This window comes from Lissotriton helveticus, chromosome 1_1 (assembly GCF_964261635.1).
Source record: "Lissotriton helveticus chromosome 1_1, aLisHel1.1, whole genome shotgun sequence".
Lineage (NCBI taxonomy): Eukaryota > Metazoa > Chordata > Amphibia > Caudata > Salamandridae > Lissotriton > Lissotriton helveticus.
Genome location: NC_136057.1, coordinates 329,551,331 through 329,574,366, shown reverse-complemented (window position 1 = coordinate 329,574,366; position 23,036 = coordinate 329,551,331). Strand labels below are relative to the sequence as shown.

Below are 23,036 nucleotides of genomic sequence, written 5' to 3'. Positions count from 1 at the left end.
CGTTGAAGCATGTCCGGTGCCCGTGCTTGAGTAAATTGAGCTCTGATACGCTCGGAGTGAGGGTTGACTGGCTTGTCCAGTGTGCGGCCTGGCAAGCAGAAACCGAAAGTGAGACCGGGGACCTGTGGTGAGTGCGGAGGCCGTGACTCAGAGCACGCACGCCGGCCTTGCTTGGTGCCTAGGATCCGCTTTGCCGGAGGTTCGGAGTGGAAGTGAGTTGAACCTGGCCGATTACGAGGCGGGGCAGAGGCTATTAGAAGACCCCCCAGCGTTGGCTCCGATGCCGCCTCTGGGGCCGCACGCCGGTCGGAGTCCCCACCGAAGACCCGCTGAGGCCACGCGAGGGCACCAAGGTGCTGCTGGGACGGGTAGGTGACGGCCCTAACACTCGATCAGGCGAGAGAGTCCTGTACAGCGGCCCACACTGGGGCCTGGAAGAATACATAGCCCCCATCTTCTGGTGTGACTGAACGGGCCCCACCCCCCCTCCCTCCCGAACCGCAGAAAGGCGGGAGCAGATTGACGGGGCAGGACAGGGACACGGGGGCTAGGCTTCAGGGTGAAGAGGATTCCTGGGAAGGCCTGCGGGAACAACAACTGGTGAGCACACCCTGTAAATCACCACTGCCAAGCCCATATGCTCGACATTCCCGGTGTGAAGAGCAGCTGCAGATCTGGCAGACACATGTGGTGTGGAGGACTGAGGCAACCAACTAATGTGCAAGGGTACGGACGGGCTCAAAACTGAAGACGCAGCACGCACGGGGCCCACTGACAGCGCCATTGCTGAGGGGAGCTGAGCACAGAGCCTGGAGGGACACCCTTGTGCCATATAGGGATTGTGCTGGGGCATAATAGCGGCGATACGGAGGCACAGGTCACTCACTCACTTTAGAAACCCAGCGGGCATAGATAGCCACCATCGTACATATAGCTTGACGAGGGGACCAACGTTACTCCGAGCATTTTTCCGTCATACAACTGCGCCCCAGCCCTGACCTTGGCCAACAAAGGGCAAGCCAGATACAACCCAAAACTAATTTTGATCCTGCTAAAAAACCTACAGAACAGAACACTGAAGAACAACAACCAGTACAGTGGCAATCAGGCGCAAATAGTGGAGTTCCAACTGGAGATGTGCAGGTGATGTTTGCTACAATCCAGGCGGCATTGACGAACATTGATGGGAAGATAGACTCTCTCACGTATAGGGTCGATCGGATGTCGGAGCGCCTGGACAGACACACGGAGAGGCTGGATATGACGGAGCGTCGCATATCCGAGACAGATGATGCGCATGTTCAGATGGATTCTAAACAGGTGCGAATGGATAAGCAGATGGCTGACCTCGCGGTGAAGGCGGAAGATTTGGAAGCGAGGTCCCAGAGAAACAATCCACGCATAATGGGTATTTCGGAGACGATGAACACGGGACCCATGGAGAGGTATGTCAAACAGCTGCAAATCTCGCTGTTTGGGAGAGACACATTCTCAGAAGTTTTTATAGTAGAAAGGGCGCACAGATCTCTTGCGCCAAAACCCCTGACAGGTACGCGTCCGAGACCGAGTATAGCCCGCATACTCAACTATAGAGATAGAGACGCCGCTCTCCGGAAAGCCCGTGAGATGGGGAAGTTATCTCATCAAGGCATGGATGTATCCATATACCCGGACTTTACAGTGGCGGTTCAAGAGGCCCGGAAGAAATTCCTCACATCGACACAGAAACTGAGAGAATTAAATGTCCCATACGCCATGCTGTACCCTGCACGACTCAAGATCACAGAGGATCGGAAGTCAAAAATCTTCAACGAGCCTAAAGACGTGATAAAATTCATTCAACAAAGACAAAGTCGAGGCCCGAGACAGAAATCCCTGAGGACTGACCAGGATGGCCAAGAAGCGGCATCGGACACAGCTGAGTGACGGATGGGTCATCGGCGACCCTGTGTCTATCATGGGATCATACACTGAACACATGAATAGATAAAGGTGAGAAAAACCTGAAGAACATGGAAAAAGGGTGGCAAGACTTTGGACACTGATGTGAAAAGTGGACTGGTCAACTTCCTGCGAACTCTTTGAACTAAATACACACTGGTGCCACAGCAGCTTCCTGAGACGGAAGATCGAATCTGTACTCTGTGTGGAAGGGCTCGGCAGCTGCAGATCATCTCCAGATAAGTGTCATTATAGCTGTGGACTGGATATACAAATGTATTATGGCCGAAGAGCCACAGGCTGTAAAGTTATTCATACTAATTACTGTTGTCATTTAACTTAAAAAGTGGTAGTCCTGCTCACGTACTTAACAATGCAAGCCAGGAGTTTATAGTTTCTAAATATGTTGCGGTTAGTAGGGCATAAGCCTAGGTGATTGGGATCCACAGGAAATGGGCTGGCAGCTCCTGCCCCTTGGTGTGCACCATGTATGCTTTTTCTTTATATATTTGTTGGGACTGTTTTGCATACTTATGCTGGGGGGTGGAGGGAAGGGAGCGGAGGAGGAATGGGGAAGCTATTTTTGGGACTATCTCCATCTTTAGCGGAGTGGGAGGGGGGACTTAGTTCGGGGTATTCAAAAAATGTCTGGTTGACGACAGTGATGATTGGTACAGAGCTTACATTGAACTGGATGTACTGTAAACCTGGAGGGTTCTCGATGGACACAGAAACAAAGGAGAATGGCTGATTGTTCGACTAGGAAACTAACCTTTCTGACATGGAATGTACGGGGGCTTCATAACCCACAGAAAGTACGTAAGGTATTTGCATACTTGGATAGACGTAGCGTGTATACAAGAAACCCACCTTACCCCCAACACAGACATGCATATAGGCGCACGATGGGCGGCATACCGGATGGCATCCTCTTACTCCACTTATGCCAGAGGGGTGATGCTGCTGGTTAGACGCAATGTCCCTTTTCACCTCATACGTGAACTACGCGATGCCCAGGGCAGATACGTTATAATACAGGCGAACTTTGGGGGCACAATATTGATGGTAGTGACCTCGTATGGACCTAATGTGGACGACCCCGACTTCTACACAGACATATGGACAAAACTTAGAGATTTCCCCAGTGGGCCTATATTATGGGGAGGGGATTTTAACACCTGCTTGGACCCAACCCTTGATAGATCCACGGGTAATGAGCGGTATGGAAAACGAGCAGCTAAAGTTCTAAAAGAAGGTATGGAATTGTGGGGCATGACAGATGTGTGGAGAATGAGACACAGTGGTAGAAGAGAGGGCACAACACGTGGTCAAGAATAGACTACTGGCTACTCACAGCGGAAACCTGCACTGGGACGACAGCGGTCAGCCATTTACCCAAAACATTATCTCATCACTCTCCAGAATGTATTACGTTAGAGATCCCCACCCACATCCCTAAACAATTCACATGGCGGTTACAGGGGAGTACCCTGCTGGTATATTTCATAAACAAGATGGAATCGTTAAAAGGGGTGCAGTGAGAGGCTGCTAGTGTCTCACCGCACCCCTTTTAACGATACCAGCCCGGGGGCTGAATAAAAGTTTCTTACCCCACGAGCCAGGTATTTTTTAACAATCACTTATCACTAACGAACCCCACTACTCACGTACAATCATTACCTCACACACACCACACAGAGTCCATAATCAGTGCTCGCACGTAGTCGTCGGTCGTAGCACGCCACATCCCGTAGAGGGGTGCGAAGACCCCGATGATGAAGCATGACACCAAGGGGCCTGTTGGTTTGTGAGGGGTATTTTAACAACACTGAGTGCTCCCCACCACAGTAGGGAACACTATCACAATCTAAGTGGATTCCATCTTGTTTATGAAATATACCCGGGGAGACTGAATCCACTTTTCTCTCCCTCCCTCCTTTGTTATAAATATGAGTACCCTGCTGGACCAGGTATTTCACACAGAGCTCCGTCAGGCAATAACAGACTATTTTGATTTTAATGCAGGATCAGTGTCAAGTGCTGGTACTTTATGGGAAGCATCCAAGGTCACTATCAGAGGTCACTGCATTAGTAAACACGCTGGGATTCTAAAAGACATACAACAACAATTGACTATTATAGAAAAAGACATTGGAATTCTAGAGGCGGAACATACACAGACTGGTGATCCTACTCTATTAGGCAGAATTAGGGGAAAGATGGATGAGGGAGAGGTGTGGCGCCGCGGCCAGGGCGACTGACGCTGGAATCTGGGGATCAGGGTTCGATCCCCGGCTCCGGCGGCAGGTTAGCCCAGCACCATGCGACTCTGGGCAATAGCTTGCTTAATCTTCCCAACGGCCCCCAGCGCCTAGAGACCCTAACGGGTGATTGTGCGCTATACAAATGTGGATTATTATTATTATTATTATTATTCTACATATGCAAAGGATGAGATAAAATACAAATCGAAGAGGTACACGGCCCAAAACTATGGCAAGGGAGGACAACCAGGGCGGGCTTTGTCCAGTAAGATCAGACCATCATACACGACATCATACATAACAGAAATTAGAGACTATCTAGGTAACACGCAATATGACACACCTGCCATTCTGGCCTGCTTTGTTCAATATTACTCACGACTATACGACACGCAGACATGCACTTCTGCGGCAGAGATGGATACCTACTTGCAGGATGTAGCACTGGCCTGGCTATCGGACACTCATGGGAAATTCTTAAGCCACCACATTACTAAAGACGAACTTAGTGATGCAATTAAGTCATTACCAAACAACAAGGTGGACGGACTCCCAGGCGAGTTCTATAAAACATACCAAGACCTCTTACAGCCGCACCTAGCTGCAATGTACGAAGAGGCCTAAGAGATAGGCAAACTCCCTGCTTCACTTAGAGAGGCACTGTTAATCGCGCTCCCTAAACCTGACAAGGACCCGACGAACTGCGACTCTTACCGGCCCCTATCCCTCATAAATATAGAAAATCTTGGCAAAGGTGATAGCCACTAGAATACAGCTACTTCAAGAAAAACTGATTCTGCCTGACCAGGCAGGATTTGTGCCAAACAGATCCACTACCCAAAACTTAAGAACCATTTTTGCCCTGTATCACCATTAGGATCCGGAGATGCCGGCGACAGCAGCAATGCTAGATGCCGCAAAAGACTTTGATTCGGTAGAGTGGGAATACATGTTTGTGGTGCTGCGTAGGATGGGCTTCCCGGAGAGCTTTATAAGATGGATAGCCATCCTGTACACAGACCCGACTGCTAGGATTAGAATTAATGGACAGACATCAGACCCTATAAGAATAGGTAGAGGAACAAGACAGGGATGCCCGCTATCCCCCATACTATTCACACTGATACTAGAGCCCCTCGCCTGCAAGATTCGCCAACACCACTCCGATGCTGCCCTACAGCTGGAACTGCATCCCCTTAATATATCTCTGTACGCAGACGACATGGTACTGTTCATGTGTGACCCCAATAAATACCTGGACGGCATGATCAGGGAATATATTTGCTTTGAACGCTATGCAGGTCTGCGTATAAATTGGGATAAATCAGTGTTAATTCCTCTAACGCCGTGCACCACACAACCAACGTTGAACTACCCTCTGGATTGGCACACCGACCCGGTCAAGTACCTGGGTATCTGGATAAAGAAAATGATGGCAAGGCGCCAACTAAACTGGATGAATAGATTACACTATGGACTAGGCTACCCTTGTCGCTGGCAGATAGGATTGCGCTGCAAAAGATGATAGTACGCCCTAGATTTCTATAACTGTTTATTAACATCCCAATCTGGCTAACACAGGCATTTTTTTCTACACTACGAACTATGTTACAACGACTCACGTGGGCAGGAAAACAAGCTAGAGTAAGCTGGAAAGTGTTGACGAAACCGTGTCATCAGGGTGGTTTTGGTGCACCTGACATACAATTGTATTTTTATTGCGCACAGGCGCAGCACGCACATTACTGGAAGACACATCATGCGTACATCCCACACGTAGTGGTGGAAACGGATAGTGTTCACCCGACTCCATTGATGGCTTTTATATCCAACCCTACATCTCATATACACACAGACACGATCCAACCAGTGCTCTGTACTTCCAAAGCATGGCACACACTAGCGAACAGAGCAGACAAACTACCTATTTATGCCCAGGCACTCCCTATAGTAAATCACCCGAAACTATCAGTGACGCAAGAGAAACGAATGTCATCGCTATTGGGGGACATGCAGTTGCACACAATGAAAGATATTTTCCCCCATGGCAGGTTTATACAACTAACTGATCCATCGCTGAGCGTACACAATACCCCAATGAAAATATTTGCTTATATGCGCTTACAAATGGCGATAAAGGACATGTACGCCTCCTACCCGGAGGAGCCACCGACACTACTGGCATTACAATCATTATTACAAGCACCGACCAGACGGAAGCTAATCACACGCCTATACACGGCCTCGCAACCAGACCAAATAGAGGCGGGCAACACAGCATTAGTTAGATGGGAGGCATTGCTGGGTGAAACTATTGAGGTACAGAATTGGGACTACAGTTGTACGCAATTGCACATCTTAACGTCAAACTGCAATTTGCGAATTATTCATTAAAATTTCTGCACCAATTTTACTACTCTCTGATCCAACTACACAGATATGGGCTCAGACCACACGACAAATGTTACAGATGCAACGCTGACCACGCCGACTTTTTAAATATAGCATGGGCATGCCCGCAGGTAAACAAGTACTGACTGGCAAGAGATAATGACTGCGCTTTCACAGATGCTAGCCGAAAAAGTGCCGAATGCTCATAGGGTATGCCTGTTAGGGATGCATAAATCAAAACCGGCAAAGAGAAGGAAATTTCTTGCTGTGTCCCTGTTACTTGCAAAAAGGAGAGTAGCTATCAGGTGGGGTAGCAAGCGTCCCCCAAGATTCAAGGACTGGCTGGTTGACATGTCCTATTGTAGAGAAACTATGGATGTCTATGCTAAGGAGTTGCCACAAGCGTCGAGAGCCAAAGATTTCTGGGAACCGCTAAAGCAATATCTTTTAAACATTGTAACTGGGGACTAACGCAAAGAAATAGCAAATGGTGTTGGTTGGAGAGGGCTGGCCGGGAGGTGTGCCTCAGAGGGGGTGGGACAAAATGTACAATGTATATGCTGCAATGGCCTATGTCTATGTATGCAGGTTAAGCGTAAATAGGTATGATGGGATGTATATATCATAGAGAACCCTAATGTACATTACCGGTAATCATTCCACCACTGTAGGATCCTATGTGTCCACCGGGAAAGGCCTGATGTAAAATGTACAGATCAAGTATCTATTTATGTACCATACGATGTCACTTTTTGAAATACCACTGTGAACTAACATGTCAACTGGACGAAATAAATAAATGTATTAAAAAAAATATATATATATTGTGAAAAAGTGCCCCTTTGTCCATGCACGTGGGCAGGACTATTTAGTGCTCATGACTATAATGGAAATCCCCTACGAGAGAAATGGGTACTATATATCCTTCTCAAGTCAGCTGTTAGTGCTTCAAATGCCCTTTAGAAAGCTCAAGTGGTGTGGCTTCATCCTAGAAACTTTCAGATATACTCTTGCTACTATAAAGACTTGTTTTTTTTTCTGAAGGATCAATAAATATACCAAAGCTGGTTTATAGTAATGAGTCAACATTGCAACTTACAATAAATGTCTTGAGTGTTATGAAAATAGTTGGTGGTACCCTACTATACTTAGAGACTAACAGTCACAAGTAAATACAAGTGTTTAAAAAGTAATATTCTTGGGAAAGAAACTAGTTACTTACCTGTAACTCCAGTCCTCCAACATCTGTATTAAAAGGGTCAAAGTCCTTAAAAGGAGCGTTTGTATAGTAGCACATCCACCTTATTTGAAGCACCCCACACTTGAGCGCTGGCTGGCTCTCCACTTCTCCCAAACTGAACCTTTCATATATTCACAAGCTTGAATCCGAATAGCAAGCAGTACAAGACAATCATAATAAACATAAGGAAGCAGAAAGCAGACTAAGCTTTACTGAAACAGGTTTCTGAGGTCTGCCTGTCCACCTCTGAGTCAGCTACTGCGATCAAATACATCAAGGGTGTGTGACTGCGTGCCTCCTCCTATGGGTAGCAGCACAACAAATGTCTTTGCAAGTGTGCATCCATGTATGGAGCAGCAGTGGTAGCCATACCCATGGTGGAATGAGCCCTCACTCTTCCTTCGAGTGACACCAGCCTCTGCTTTTCAGATGGTGATGCAGGCTGAGACAGGACTCAACACTTTCCTGGCTGGTAAAAGACACAAACAGTTGGTCTGCTGAACAAATGCCCTTTGCTTTGTCAGTGTAGAACTTGATGCATCTATGTATGTCTAAGAAATGTAATGACCTTTGTGCTGATGTTGTTGGATTTGGGAAGATTTAAGTAGACATATTCAAGTGAAGGTCATTAGAACCTGTAGGTATAAAATTAGGGTTGGTTTGCAAGATAACTCTCTCTTGGAAGTAGGAAAGACGGTCGCATCTCCCATCTCTACTGGATGGTTTAAGCGCTATGAGAAGGGCTGTCTTCCAAGAGATGATTTTTAGGTGCACTTGGTGGCTCAACTAAAAGGTAGGTAACATTAGTCGATTCAGGGAAGTGTTGAGCACCCATGTCTCCGGAGAGCAACATCAGGTGGAAATGCTCTAAAGAGTCCTTCCACAAACATTTTTATGATTCTTTGTTGAGAACAGAGTGGTCGACACAACTTCTGTTCTTCAAAATCTTGATGGGCTCACACAGTTGAACATTTCAAACCCTTATTGGACAATTCCAACAAGTATGAGAGTATTTGGTGAGTGTATTAAAAGTGAATGAAAACCTTTGCTTTTCCACCAGACAGAAAACGCTTCCACTTGAAGTTGTATACCTTTCTGGTGGCTGGTGCTCATGCCTGTGCTAAGATGTTCCTACATTCTGCCAATAAAACCACCTGTCCAATTCTAGGTGGTCAGATTCCATGCTCTCAGGTCCAGCGACTTGGGGTTGTGGTGGAGTATCTCTCCGTTGTGCCTGGAGAGGCATCTGGAGTGTGGTTTCAGTCCTTTTGAGGGATTTACTGAAAGGTGCAAGAGTTCCTTGTACTAGTACTGGCCTTGCCATGCTAGAACAAAGAGAATCAATGAACAATAACTTGCCTTTTCATTCATGAGAATCCTGAGAATAAGGGAAATGATACACAAGCATTCACAAAGACGTTGGACCATTTTATGAAAAGAGCACTGACCATGGTTCCTGGTTGCCAAAATCTGCTAGTGCAGCTCAGTTGTATGATAGAACCCCGCATGCATTCAGTCTACATGCCTTTACAACACAGACACTAGCCTGACTGCGACATTACCACATGTTAGTTTACCACGCAAGTCGTTACAACAACTTGCCTTAGAGGGAGCTGGACTTTGGAATAGCATAAATTACTATTCCAATTCCAGTAAAGGCAACAGTAGGGAAGGTGTTTGACTTAAAACTCCAACAATGTGCCCCCTAAAGCAAGTCATTGTTATGACTTGAAGTTTAAAGTATTGCATGGTAATGTCGCAGCCGGGGTTGTGACTGTTGTAAAAGCAGGTTGTTGTTTTCAACGCAGGGTAAAGGATGTTTCTTGCGTAGCACCAGCATTTTCTGTTGCTGTGGAAGGCAAACAAATCTAGTGTGGGCGGTCCACACCACTGGAAGATTAAATTGACTAATTCATAGTGGAGTTTCCACAGGTGGCAGCCGGAGAGTTGTAGACAGAGCGCGTCCGCCATATCATTGTTGCATCCTGGCAGGTGTGCCATGCAATATTAACTTGGTGAAAAAAACATTTGCAATGGAATAGGTCTCGCATTTGTGAGAGTCAGAGCTATTGGTGTTGTACATGAAAATGTCTTGTACACATGTGTTTTGGTTTGGAGTGAATGTATGTGGTATGGAGTGGAATTATGTGGGTTGCATTGGAATTGTTAGTTGGGAAATTGTGTGGTGTGGCGTGGATTTGTGCTCTTGGTTGGTTAATAAAATGGGTATGAATGGATCACAACAATCCTGCAGGGCAAGGCTGACACTATTCATTTAATGCAGTAAAGAAAGGCAGTTAGGAATGAAGGAAGTGGGTACGACAAAAACTTACATTTTGAGCAGCAATAGATGTATGTACATTACCAGCTATATTGTGGAGGATGAGGGTGATCTGTTGGTCTTGAAACTGTGCCTTGTCTTTAAAGTCACAAAGGGTATTGAAATAGCAGTGTAATTTTTTCTAAAAGCCCAGCTTTCAGAAATGCTTTACTTCAGACGCTTTTTTGTGGCAGTCATTGGCCAGGCCTTAAGGAGTTTGCAGTAGTATATCCAGTGACCTTTCTCGGATTACTTCAGTTCTAGTTTCCATTGCTCTTGCTCGGCTTATTCATAAGTTACTTTGTGCAAAAAATTATGCGAAGCAGCAGTAAGCCCTTATTATTTTAATTGGATCGAATCTTGTTTTTGTATTCATTGCTGTCGGAGCTAAAGAGCAGCCATATGGTGGACTCGGTGTTCCCACATAAAAGTAGAATCTCGCTTTTTTTAATAAGAGTTTAGCAAAATACAAGGGTCCAAGTCAGTAGGAATTCCTGCCGACAATTAGATGACGTCTCTGTACATCCCTTGTTCCAGTGCTTCACAATTTAAGTGATATCATTAAATTTAAACCAAACGAAAGTAGCGCTTCAGTGGCAAACTCTGTAAAGTGGCGCTTATGTGTCTGGGTGTGAATAAAACCAATCTGGGCACTTTGCGACCACTCTGTTTTGATTCATTTAGTTAACTTTTTTAGGGGGAAATTGTGAACTTTGTTCCATTTGTCCCGAGGCTGCACTTCGGAACAGAAAAATGTCAGAAAAAGATATTTACCGTAAAAGTGTTTCTTCAAAAATACACGTCATATGGCCCAAAAAAAACAGAGTAAACAATTGTTTTACTTTGTTGACTTGACAGCATTTCTAACTTATTCGGATATACCGGCATGCCAGGCAGTGGACAGGAACCGGATATAATATCTTTTTATAGAAGCCTAGCACCTTGGCAGTATTGTAGTCAATGTATATCTGAGGTGCAATTATTGGTCAATGAAACTTGATGCCGTAATGCTGCCGTTATGTTTTTTAGTAAAAGATTGTGGATATGAGTTGTCTCGATATTATTGACACTGGGAAGATGAAGCGCCGAGACAGTCCTCCAGCATTCAAACTTTTGTTCTGCCGATAGCACACAAAAGCACAAAAAAGCCTGAAATAAACACATTAGGCAATGGAGCAGCAATAAACAGTTATTTTTTCAATTGTGACAAATCTTTTTTGTTGTTTTTTTAATTCATTGCTCTCCGAGCTAAAGAGCAGCCACAAGGTGTGCTATGTGTTCTGACATAAAAGTCGAATCTCACTTTATTAATAAGACTTGAGCAAAATACAAGGGTTCAAGTCAATTCGTATTAAGACTTCCTGCTGACAATTTGATGACGTCTCTCTTCTCTCCATACATCCCTCTTTCCAGTTCTTCATATAATGGTGATATCATAAAATTCAAAGCAGAACGGGGAGGATGGGTGGGGCGGTGAGGAATCTATAACTAATATATGTCTCTTTCGGGTATATCGTTACGTAAGGTAAGTAACTTGTTCATCTGAAAGAGACAATTAGTTATGGATTACTCAAGTTAGAATAGATACCCCAGCAATACCAACCCCGGAGGTGGGTCTGCAAACCGAATTCATACCACAAAGTCCTGGAAAACCGAACGGCCAAAGAAGCCATTTCTACAGAGTTGGCTGTCCAGGCAGTAGTGTTTGGTAAACGTGTGCAATGAAGCCCACATAGCTGCCTGGCGGATGTCATGACAGGGGACACCATGTCCCAAAGCAGTAGTGGCTGCCATCACCCTGGTGGAATGGACAGGCAACCCCACTGGAGGTTCATTTTTCGCTAAGGAGTAGCAGATTTTTATGCAGAGAATGACCCATCGAGAGAAGGTTAGTTTCTGCACGGTCCGACCTTTCTTGGCGCCCAGATAGCCAACAAAGAGCTGGTCATCCACCAGGAATTGTTTTGTGCGATCCAGATAGAAGAAAAGCGCACATTTTGGATTCAGGCGGTAGAGCCTCTCCTCCTCTTTAGAAGGATGCAGGGGCAGAAAGAAGGTGGGCAAAGTGATGGTCTCCCCTACGTGGAAAAGAGGTAACCACTTTGTGAAGGAAAGAAGGCCTAGTACAAAGGACAACTTTGTTGGGATGAACAACCAGGAAAGGTTTTGAAGGAAGGGCCTGAAGCTCACTCAACCTGTGAGCAGAGATGATGGTATCCAGAAAGGCAGTTTAAAGTGTCAGAAGTCTGAGAGGAAAGTTATGTAGAGGCTCGAAAGGAGCACACATAAGATAGGTCAGAACCAGCTTCAAGTCCCACTGAGGCATTACGAAGTGAATTGGAGGATACAAGTGAGTAATGCCCTTAAGGAAGCGATTTACAATAGGGGACTTGAAAAGAGAAGGGTGGTCAGGAAGCTGAAGAAAGGCCGAAATGGCCTTTTAGAGTGCCCAGAGCAAAGCCCTGCTGGGCCAAGAAAGAATGAAGAGGAGACCCTCTGAAAGGGGAGCAGACAGGAGATACACAGCCTTTGCTGCGCACCATGCCACAAACTTGTTCCATCTACATGCGTATTCTATTGTGATGGTGGGACGCCTGGCTGCCAAGATAACATTACAGACATCGGGAGGAAGGTCAAAGCGGTCAACTGTTGCCGCTCAATCTCCACACAAGGAGGTGGAGGCTGGACAAGTGTGGGTGCAGGACCATCCCCTGCTGCTGTGACAGAAGATCCTCCAGAAGAGGCAGTCTCATCAGAGGATCGATGGCCATTGTGCGTAGTCCGGGGCAACAAGAATGACTTGGGCCCAGCCACGCTTGCTCTTCTTCAGCACTCTAGGTAAAAGTGGTATAGGCGGAGAGGCGTATAGAAGACCGCAACTCCAATTGCAGCAAAAAGCACAGTTGAGCGAGTGCCGCCTTGGAAATTCCAACGTGCAGAACTGCTGACATTTGCGCGTTACCTTCGGTGGCGAATAGATCTATCTAAGGCTCTCCCCACTGTTGAAAGAACCTGCCAGGTGTTGAACCACCAGGGACATGTCCTGATGTTCCAGCCACTTCCAGAGACGAAGTGCCTCCTGACATAGGTCCCATAACCCCACCACGCCCTGTCTGTTGCAGTACCACATGGCAATGGTGTTGTTCCTGAACCCATGCACTACTCTCCCTTTCACAGAAGGAAGCAATGCCTTCAGTGCAAGACGGATCACCTGAAGCTCCAGAAGGTTGATGTGGAGCCCGGACTCTGCTTGAGACCAGAGGCCTCTGATCTCCACCTCTTCCATGTAGCCGCCCCACCCCAGAAGTGATGCATCTGTAACCACTAAGAACTCTGGTGGTGGAATGGAGAGGGATCTGCCGTTGGCCCAATCCTGGTTCATTAGCCACCACTACAATTGGTGTGCAGTGCCTTCCGAGATCTGGATGCAATAGGAAAGATTCCCCTGATGCTGTGCCCGCTGGAACTTCAGGTCCCACTGCAGAGCTCGCATATGCCACCTGGCATAGTCCACCAGCAGGATGCAAGAGGCCATGAAGCCCAGTAGTCTCAGGGTCATTTTGAGCGAAACCCGGGATAGTAAATGTAAATGTAAATGTATTTATATAGCGCAAATCACCGACACGGTATCTAAGCGCTTGCTTAGGGAACCCGTCCTGGTATTCCCCTGTGAGATACCCCGGCAGGGTATCCACAAGGTGAAAGCCAGGCATCCCGCCGCGAGGGGCCGTAGTGGAGATTAAGCAAGCTATTGCCCAGAGTCGCAGAGTGTGACCCCGTGAGTTGAGTAGGCACCGAAGCGAGAATTATCGAGTCCGTGGAATTTTAGAGCCCGAGACCCACCGAGGCGGGGAATCGAACCCTGGTCCACGGCTGATCTCAGCTTCCGGGTCTGCCGCCTCTAACCACTGAGCCACACTTCTCCACCCATAGTGGCTGAATGATTGGAATAATAGCCCGAATATCCCGGACTCCCTGCTTGGGGGGATAGACCCGGAACTGCGCTGTGTCCAGAACAGCTCCTATGAAAAGGAGCTTCTGAGAGCGGATCAGGTGTGACTTTGGCACGTTGATGGTGAATCCCAGCGAATGCAGGAGGTCGGCTGTAGACTGGAGGTGGGAGACAACAGCCTGGGGCGAGCCCGCCTTCAACAGCCAGTCGTCAAGATAGGGGAAGACTAGAACCCCTGATGTGCGCAGATGAGCTGCGACCACCACCATCACTTTTGTGAACACCCAAAGTGCACTGATAAGGCCAAATGGGAGCACGGTAAACTGAAAGTGCTTGTGGCCTACTGTGAACCGCAGGTAACGCCAATGGGACGGCAGGACGGAGATGTGAAAATAAGCATCCTGCAAGCCTAACGCTACCATCCAGTCTCCAGGGCCAGGGCAGACAGGACCTGAGCTAATGTCAACATCTTGACGTTCCTGAGATCCAAGATAGGACGCAGGTCCTTGTCCTTCTTGGGCACCAGAAAGTAGTGGGTATAACAACCATGAACTACTTCTGGGGCAGGAACTCGCTCGATGGCTCCCTTGGCCAAGAGAGCCGTAACTTCCTGTTGGAGAACGGCCAAGTGATCCTCTGACATGCAATGAAATTGAGGAGGCATGGATAGAGGGGTAGTCTCATAGGGGAGGGAGTAGCCCCTTCAGACTATCTGCAAAACCCACCTGTCCGACGTGATGGTGAGCAAGAGGGGGAGGCGATGGGCGAATCCTGCTGCCCACTGGCAAATGGTGGCCCTAAAAGGTCGGACTAGGAGGGCTTGGAGGCTGCTGCAGAGAGGGCACTGGTGGACTGGCCCGCCTGCTGGCCCCCAGACCCACGACAGTGGGTCCCACGTTCCCAGCCACACAGACAGCTTGCGCAGGCCTATGGCTCTGGATGGGACGTGGCGGGCACCCCTTCCGTAGCCACAAAAGGGGTGAAAAGCAGACTGCATGGGGTGAGAGGTAGAAGCAAGGCCCAAGGACCTGGCCGTAGCCCTGGAGTCCATAAAACTCAAGCGCTTTGTCTGCTTTGTCAACCCACAAGCGACGGCCATCAAAGGGCATGTCCAAAAGTGTAGCTTTTATATTGCATGAAAAGCCAGTGGACTTCAGCCAGGCGTGGCGTCGTAGGACTACTGACATTGAACTCGCCCTGCCTAGCGAGTCGGCGGAGCCCAGCGCACACCGCATGGCGAACTTTGCTGTGTCTCTCCCATAAGCCACTGCACGGGAAAGCACACTGGGGCCTCCTCTGGGCACTGAGGCAGCACCTGCATGACCGAGTCCCACACAGAATGGGAGTAACGCACCAAGAGACATGCAGTGTTCACTGACCACAGTCCTAAGCAGGAGTAGGAAAGCATTTTCTTCCCAAGGTGGTCCAGCTTCTTTGATTCCCTATCAGGTGGTGTGGTAGGGAATGCGCCATTAGAAGTGGAGGCTTGGACCACCAAGCTCTGAGGGGTGGGGTGTTGGGAGAGAAAAATGGGGTTGCCTGGGGCCGGGCTGTGGTGTCAGGCAATAATCCTATCCACAGGTGCCTCTGTGTTGGGCTTGAGCCAACTGCCCTAAAGGATATCCGTGAGGGCCTCATTGAATGGCAGCAGTTGCTCCGAAGAGGCCGCTGCCGGTTGAAGCACCATCGGTCATAAGGTTAGTCCTGACTGCCACCGTAGGAAACTCGAGGTTTAGGGTCTCAGCCGCCCTACGCAACACAACTGCATATGACGCACCCTGCTCCATAGCCACAGTAGGGGAGAAAGAATACCAAGGTCTGGGGAAGTATCCAGACCACTGGCCACACCCAACTCCTCTCTCTAGTCCGGTTCTTCCAACTGATCTGCCAGAGAGTCCACAGACCCCTCCCAGTCCTCCTCACACTCCTCTGGTAGCCACTCAGGGCAATAGGGAACACCAGAGGAGAACAGGGGTACAAAAGTACCAACCGGCGCCCGTCTCGACGTCAGGAAATGTGGGTCCGACTGTATGTCCACATTGATGGGGAGGACCGGGTTGACATAGGTTGGGGACACAACCAGCGTCGGAGGAGGTGGGGGTGTCGCCAATGGATTTGGCACCGGAGGAGGTGTCACAGGGTCGACCAACAACGATCCGATCCAGGCCTGGATCCCTAAGGGGCCCTGCGTCACCAGAGCCAAATCCACCGGCATCGAAATAGTATGGAGGGCTTTGTAAAAGCTACAAAGTTGAACAGGGGTCGCTCAGGCTCTTGGAAAGGGAGGGAGGCTCGGAGTCGACCCAACAGGCTTCACGGGCGGAGCTGGGCGACTACCTTTCGCAGCCCGAGTCATGTGGGCTGACAGACGGGGAGAATGCTAAGAGCAACGGTGCTCCTTTGCCTTCTGTTTGTGCTTCAACTTACACGAAGACTTCTACCAGCAACGGTGGTGATGGCTCTGCGACCGGTCTCGTGGCCTCCCTCTCGACCGGGACCTCGAGCGGCACGACGCCGACTGCCGGGCCTCCAGAACCTTTCAAGACTGCTCCCGCAAAGACTTTGGGCCCATGGACCGGCAGTCAGAGCTCGACTTCGGGTCGTGGCTGTGCCCCATGCTCCAGAGGCACACACGTTGGGAGACCGTACCGACATCAGCTTGTCGCACACCACAAGGCTTGAAGCCGGTCCGCCGAGATGACATCCCTGTGCGCCAGTGGTAATGACTCAAAAAGACGTTGACAAAAAGTTGCAAAAATTGAGTCAAAAAGTGACTCGACGTACCACTCTCTCTGGATCTGCGCTGGCTGGCGCGAAAAGAGAAAGTACTGACGCCAGCATGCAGGGACGGCGTCTAAGCAGATACCGTGACGTCATTCCAGCTACCTCAACACCAACGATGAACGCAGTGTCGACCAACGCCACCTACCGATGCGCAAGGGTACAGCTGAAGAAATATTCTCCGGATCCAGTCTGACGCCTGGGGGTAATTATAAGGTGAGGAATCCATAACTAATTGTCTGTTTCAGATCTGGGCATATTTAGTTAATTATTTTTTTGGTATTGTGAAGTTTTTTCCCCTCCAAAAAAGATGTCATTTCCAGTAAAAGTGCTTCTTTGAAGATAAATGTCACAAAACCAAACAACAAACAAGAAATAGATGTTTTACTTTGTCGAATTGACAGCATGCCTGACTTATGTGGATATACAGTCATGCCATTCAGTGGACAGGAACAGGAAATAATCACATATTTTTATAGAAGCCTTGCATCATGGCAGTATCGTAGTCAATGTTTATCTGAGGTGCATTTATTTGTTAATGAAACTTGATGTCGTAATGCTACTGTTATGTTTTGTTGTAAACGGAGATTGATAATCTGTCAGGTTTAGACATTATCAACACTGGGAAGATGAAACGCTGACAAAGTGCTCCATCAATGAAACTTTTGATCTGCAGATAGTACACAAAATCCTGAAATAGACATATTAGGTAATGTTTGCATATTACCAGCTATATAGGATGAGGAGTGATATATTCAACATGAAAATGTGCCTTGCCAGTGAAGGCACCAAGGTGGTGAAATGGTGGTGTAAATGTTTCTAAGAGCCCAGCTTTTGGAAATGCTTCACTTAGGAAGCTTTTTTGTGACGGTCATTGGACAGGTCTAAAGGAGCTTGCAGTAGTGTTTCCGGCTACCTTTCCTTGATTACTTCAGTTCTAGTTTCCATTGCTCTTGTTCACCTTATACATAAGTTACTTTGTGCAAAAAACGATTTGTAGCACCAATGAGCCATCATCAATCCAATTTTGTCAAATCAGTTTCAGCAGGGGAGCAGCCACATGGTGTGCTCAGTGTTCCAACATAAAAGTAAAAGTAGAATCTCATTTTATCAATAAGACTTGAGCAAAATACAAGAGTCATTTCACAGGGAAACGAATGAAGGAACTGGGAGGGGAGAGAGGGTATGAGCCATTGCTTGAAGTCACGGTTTCCAGCAAGGGTGGAGGAGCAAGACAGACAGAACGAAAGGGGAGAAGAGACTGGGGGATGGGGTGGCTGTCCTTACAGCCTTGAGAAAGTCATGGTGCTTATGAAACACGCGTTGGCTGTCTCACATGTTTTTTTAAACAAGGACTGTTTACTCACTTCATGGAAGAAATTATATGATTGTGCTAATTATGATTTATATGTCCTAGCCCTTGCATTTTTTGTACTAAGTATAAAACTTTGTCAATATTTAAAAAAAAAAACGAATTAATAATGGAATAGATGATTGCACTTTCCATGTTTTCCTGTATTAGGAGGAATCTCTCTTCATCCCTTTGTTTTTGGGTCAGACTGACAGATTACTGTCTTCAATTAAACCTGCTGTATTGTGAGTGCCAGGGTGTTTCTGTAAACATAACCGGTTTGCTGTTGGGATGGTATGGTTGTCCCATACCTCCTTGTTGTTTGAATCCTCCTCTGTAGGCTTGGGATCTGCCTGAGCCTCGAAAAATAGTTTTGTTGGATCTCCGGTGCTGCTGTAATTCAAGTGATTTTGCTGTATATGTGTCAGTCTTAATGCTTTGGAGGGCCTTATCTACATGCTTCACAAACAAGGGTAGGGCCATCAAAAGGCGTCAATAATGACTGCTGATGCTATTTCTCTTTTTTACAAGAGGTTTTGCAGGCTCCTCTTGTATTAGGCCAAATAGTAGAGATATATTGTGCCACATTTTGTGACCATAATGGACCAAGATTGCTAAGTGATCATAATGGACCAAGATTGCAAAAACATTAGTGGATGTTGATGCCGTAGAACCTATTCTGCAGGTCAAAATATTTAGTTTCCTGTTGACTATGTGGAGGAATACACAATAAGGTGTTCAGATTCTCTGATCAGCGTTGTATGCTGATGTTATGACTGGGCCTGATTTTGGATGGCTAATAAGGCAGGCAGGGGATAATCTGGAGTCCTATACTTCTCCTGTAGTCATGGTATCACTGCCGAGACCAGAGCAGCCATATTCATCAGTTGTAGTCCTTCTGATCAGATGGAATTCAGCATTGGTATACATGTTATGCTCTTGGGTGACTGATCATTAAAGTTATGAAGGAAGCAATGCTCTTCTACCGTTCACCTTCTTCCTCATCCAAATCTGAATACAGTCAGATGATTCTACTTTCCCCATGCCCATTAGAGTTGGTGGGACAAGCGACCTTTGGATGACTTTCCGGAATGGTTCTTTTGGAGGCAGAAGTGGTCCTGGAGGTGTAGATGACCGAGGAGGCATAGGTGGTAGAGGAAGATTCAGGTGGAGAAGACTAGTCATTAAAGCCAGCAGGACAGGTGGAACAAGCGTAGATTAGTGCCTAGGGTGCTTTGATAGCATTCTCTGAAATCTTTCCATCACCTGCTGCAAAGTTGATAAAAATACTACCGGCACCTGAAAAACCTCGGGTTCTCTAAAGTAACGAGGAAGTACATAGGACCATGTATTACCTGGTCTGAAAGCCTGTGGCTGATACTGATTCTCGTTGTAAGGTTCTTCTTCATCTATTACGTCCTCACATTCAGACATATAATGTACATCCAGTTGAGTAGGACTGTAGACATGTCCAAGGGGAGATCGCTGAAATTCTCCTCCACTTCCTAATCTAGTATTTGAGTAGGTAAACTTGCTGTTCCCTTGATGGGAAAGAAATGTAGGTGCAGGAAAAACTCTTCTCAACTGTGCTGATGTCGACAGCGCTGCAGTCCTTGACAGGATCAATGAGGTTTTCTTTATCATCATTATGACGACTGGGTTTCAGTCAATGGAGAGGCCTTTTCTTTTTGAATGATGGTTGTTCCTCATAGGAATGGGATTTTTTCCCAGTCTTGAAAGAGAGGTGTTCTCTTCGGAAGTGTGTTTTTTCTGAAGAGACTGCAGATTTATTTTTCTGTGAAGAGGTGGCTGCAGGAACTTTATGAAACAAGTCTAATTCTGAAAACTCTATGGGCCAGATGCATCAAAGGGTTTTGCCCATTCTGTGTCTATGGGAAAATGTGTTCATGCATATGGCCCTATATGTCTTTTCTGTGCCACCTTCAGTGAAATGCTTGGTAGGGCACTTTTCATAAAATCAGCCCTAGATAAGGGGCATCACCCTTGGAAGGATGGTTTATCTTCTTACTCTGCAACAGATATAGTACCACACTCCTCTCCCTGTCCTTCACAGTTTTGGAAGGTGAAGGCTTACATATATCACAGCATGGAAACTTGTGAGTAGGATAAATGCATTCTTCATGTGAATCTTCAATATAAATCTTTTCTGTCCAAAGGTAGAACAAGATTTGATCAGACATTTTATCTCTCTCAGTCATGATGGTGACAGAGTAATGTGTCTACCTAAAAACAACTCACAGTACTCTGAAAGATGATGGTAGGGCTGGTTCAATCCTACAGTAGAACAGAATCATTCAATGAGAGGTTAAAGCAGAGCTCTCCTTGAGGACTCCTTCTCACACGACGGGCACAAGAAATCAAAGCAATGGTGGCATCTAAAAGTGGAGGAGGAGAGAATACTTACTCCTCATTGGCTTTAAGTTCGGATTGCATCAAATCAGGTGGAAGTGCTGCTGAATAAACACTGGCTTTGAGGTCTACAGATTTACAGTAGGACAAAGGAGAAGCATTCAAGCATATGAATATATAGAAGATCCAATACTTTGAAACTATTCTTTGTAAGCTGTCAGAGCTAAAAAAAAAGGACAATCTATTTCCTTACTGCTCTTGCTTTCTTGCTAACATTTCTCCCCTACCCATATCTCTCTGAACCTTGGATTTATGTTCTTAAAATTATATTTGTGTAAATTAAAAGTAACAGACTAATCTTAGGTGCTCTTACACATACCGTTGCTAGGTCAAGAACATTATAGGTCTCTTCACTATATTTTATCCAGACATTTCCCCTTGAGACTCTCCACAACAAACGCTCAAAAGTGGCCATTTTCTTTCTGGCGATCATTCCTGCTATCAACCTGAGGGAAACAAATGAAATGTATAAGGTGAATTATATTACATGAATCATTATAGTGTTTGGAGGAAAATTCCTAGTTTGCCCTAAAAGAAACAACACCTCAAAAAACATAAAACCTCTTGTTCTAGGATGTACTATGTAAAAGCTAAATAAATCATTCATCTTACTAATAGCAGTCTAAACAGTACACAATAGTTTCTGATATATTGTAAGAATAAATGCGACAATAAAATAGTGCAGTGCAGTAGCCCGACACAAACCACCCTCAAGGTATGGGATGACGTTATGAGGGATGGGAGATGGACATCCTTCCCTTCGCCTTACACCCCTATCCACTTGAATCCAGACTTCCCCCCAGTATTGCGAGAGAGCCAATTTGACGCTTGGAGGGAGGGCGGCTGCTTGATCGTCTCGTACCTTTTTCACAATTTCGACGTGATTACATTTGAGAGCTGCCAAAGTGCGTTTCATGTCTCAAGCAGCGACCACTTTCAATATCTCCATCTTAAACATTTGGTATCCCAGCCTCGGATTAGGGAAGCTGCTACCAGAGAACGAACCCCGATAGAGCAGTTTGTGCAGAGGGCGGGCACCATAAAGGGGGCGATTTGCTCTTTCTACAGACTGTTACTCTCGACATTACATGCACCATGGGCACATTACATGACTTTTTGGGAGCAAGTGGTTGGGAGGGACATTACAGAAGAGGAATGGAAACACTTATGGTCCAATATAGCCAAGAGTAATCACTCTTTGGCCTTAAGAGAGGCCCACTACAAAACCCTCTTTGATCGGGACCTACATCCCACTAAACTCAAAAGATATTTCCGGAGACCTCTGATCTCTGCTGGCGGGGATGCAGCCTTCTCGGGGACTTCCATCGCATCTGGTGGGATTGCCCTACGATTAGAACGTTTTGAGAGGAGATTCTAACACAGATTAAGGACATGCTGGAACACCCCATACCGACATCTATTGAGGGAGTACTTTTGGGGTCAGAGACCCAGACCTAGACCACCAGACGAGAGCAGATAAGGCAATAATGTGGGCCTGTCCAGGGCCAGCCAAAACCACAATAGCGGCACCCTGGAAACAGAAAGAAGCGCCAGCTCTGTTTTTGTAGCACTCACGACTGTGGAGAATACTCCCCATGGAAAGGTTAGCGAATATTTTTAGAGATGACTACAAGAACTTTGAATATAAATGGGGCCCACTGGTTTCCGTTCCCTCTCGGGGGCTCTCCTTGGCAGAACGTCCACTCTCATTAAGAGCCATGCACTTATTCCACTTTTAACTTAGCCAGGGCCCAGGTCCGACTATGCCACTACACACACAAGGCCTCCCCATGAGGCAGAGAGAGCAAGCTGAGCTGCATGGGAGCATCTCCCTAATACCTGAGAAATGTCTCACTGTAAAGTCGTAAGATCAATAAGAATCTGCCACCACCAGGTAAGGGAAGGGAGGATGCGGGATAGTTAGGGCAAGTTTATAAAAACTGTGGGGCATATTCTCAAGAACGTGTGATAACCATCGCAAAAGTAACTTAACGCAACTTTCAACATCGCAGTCTATAGCGGGAAAATAACGCTATGCTAACCATTCTCACCACGGTAGCAACATGCAATATTTCCCAGATAACGGGTCAACTGACCGCGTTAAAAATCAATGCCACGCTTCAAAAATGCGAAACACAAACGCAAAAAAAGCTGCGATGCGGTCAATCGTGATACAAAAATCAGCGGAAACCAGCTACAGGCCTGCAAATCACAAAAGTCAGGTGGGAAAAATCACCATAAAACTAGAAAAAAAACTGACAAATAAATGCCAAACAACAGCGAAGCACAATGGATGTTGCCAAAGCAAGTACGGAGGAGAAGAAAACAAGTTACTTACCTGTAACTTTGGTTGTCAAGTATAGGTA

General features: G+C 46.7%; 1 protein-coding gene across 14 annotated transcripts in view; it reads right to left on the bottom strand.

The window, feature by feature from the left end:
• LOC144804990 (V-type proton ATPase 116 kDa subunit a 4-like) overlaps positions 1-23,036 on the bottom strand; it is a 6,844,636-nt gene that overhangs the window by 5,811,136 nt on the left and 1,010,464 nt on the right. For all 14 annotated transcript variants that reach the window (XM_078671938.1, XM_078672103.1, XM_078672267.1 and 11 more), the window contains one exon: positions 20,990-21,116. In XM_078671938.1, the coding sequence (XP_078528064.1) occupies positions 20,990-21,116 (127 nt within the window). The remainder of the gene's footprint in view (positions 1-20,989; positions 21,117-23,036) is intronic.